The sequence below is a fragment of the Anopheles cruzii genome, unplaced genomic scaffold (genome assembly GCF_943734635.1).
Source record: "Anopheles cruzii unplaced genomic scaffold, idAnoCruzAS_RS32_06 scaffold03264_ctg1, whole genome shotgun sequence".
In the NCBI taxonomy this organism is placed as follows: Eukaryota; Metazoa; Arthropoda; class Insecta; order Diptera; family Culicidae; genus Anopheles; species Anopheles cruzii.
Window position 1 is genome coordinate 1,135 of NW_026456849.1, and position 1,154 is coordinate 2,288.

The 1,154-nt window shown below is 45.9% G+C and overlaps 1 protein-coding gene across 1 annotated transcript; it reads left to right on the forward strand.

Moving 5' to 3' along the window:
- Positions 1-753: 753 nt before the first annotated feature.
- Positions 754-1,149, forward strand: LOC128276965 (catalase-like; the record flags this gene model as incomplete). Its single annotated transcript, XM_053015424.1, has 1 exon — positions 754-1,149. A coding segment is annotated over one exon (396 nt), but the record flags the coding sequence as incomplete, so codon positions are not given.
- Between the last annotated feature and the right edge of the window lie 5 nt (positions 1,150-1,154).

Consider the following 1,154-nt stretch of genomic DNA (forward strand, 5'->3'; position numbering starts at 1 on the left):
AAATCTCCAATGTGCAAACAACGTCATGAAACGGAAGCAAAATGGTGAATGCAACCCACGGGACTCCGCGAAGACCGGTTTCTTGTCTGGTCCGGAGAAATATTTCGGCGCACGTAGAACCGGTATCGTCGGACCTAACTCGTTGCGAACATAAAAGCTCTTTATATATAGATATTTTTTTCTCTTCCTTTTCATCGTTTCCAACTCTGTAAAGTGTTTACGAATAACATGTTTACCGAGCGAGTTGCTTATTCGCGTAGAAATTTGCATTCAGCGCACGCCACCAATGCTCGTTGAATGTGTAGAGTACGTGGCACCATTTGTCTAGAACAAGAAACCAACATTTATTAACCAACATTAATGAACATTTATTAACCACCTCATGGATTGTTCTGTCTAGGGTCATGAAAGAACAACATGAAACTCTAACCTGATCGACAAAATGTGAACTGTTAAACGTCTTAACATCACGCCATATTTTGGTTCCTCGTTCGATCGTTGCGCAACCATTATCGTCCAGAGTCTGTTATCTGTTATCTTTCATCTGTGAGCACCTAAGCCAGAAGAATGTTAACGTTGCTGGCCGCGAGCATTTCTTGATGTTTTGTCCATTTATTTTCATTTTTCCATTTTTCGTTTGCTTCCATTTGGAAGTCCATTTGTCGTTGGTACGCTTAGTCCGCCGGCTTGATTTATTGGCTTTGATGAGTTGCATTGTTCAGTTCTTCTGAAAAATCTTTGATTTTCATTCAGGACAAAACCAAGTGTACAACCAGCAATGGTACTCCGGTCGGTACGCACTCTGCAACAGTTACGGCCGGTCCCCGAGGACCAGTCCTTCTGCAGGATGTGCACCTAATCGACGAGCTGGCGCACTTTGACCGAGAGCGTATTCCGGAGCGTGTCGTACACGCCAAGGGAGCCGGAGCGTCCGGTTATTTCGAAGTAACGCACGACATTACCCGTTACTGTGCGGCCAAGCTGTTCGAGACGGTCGGCAAGAAAACGAAACTTGCCGTCCGCTTCTCAACCGTCGGCGGAGAAAGTGGTTCGGCAGATACGGTTCGCGATCCTCGCGGTTTTGCCGTTAAGTTCTATACCGACGACGGCATCTGGGATATGGTCGGTAATAATACGCCCATCTTCTTCATCCG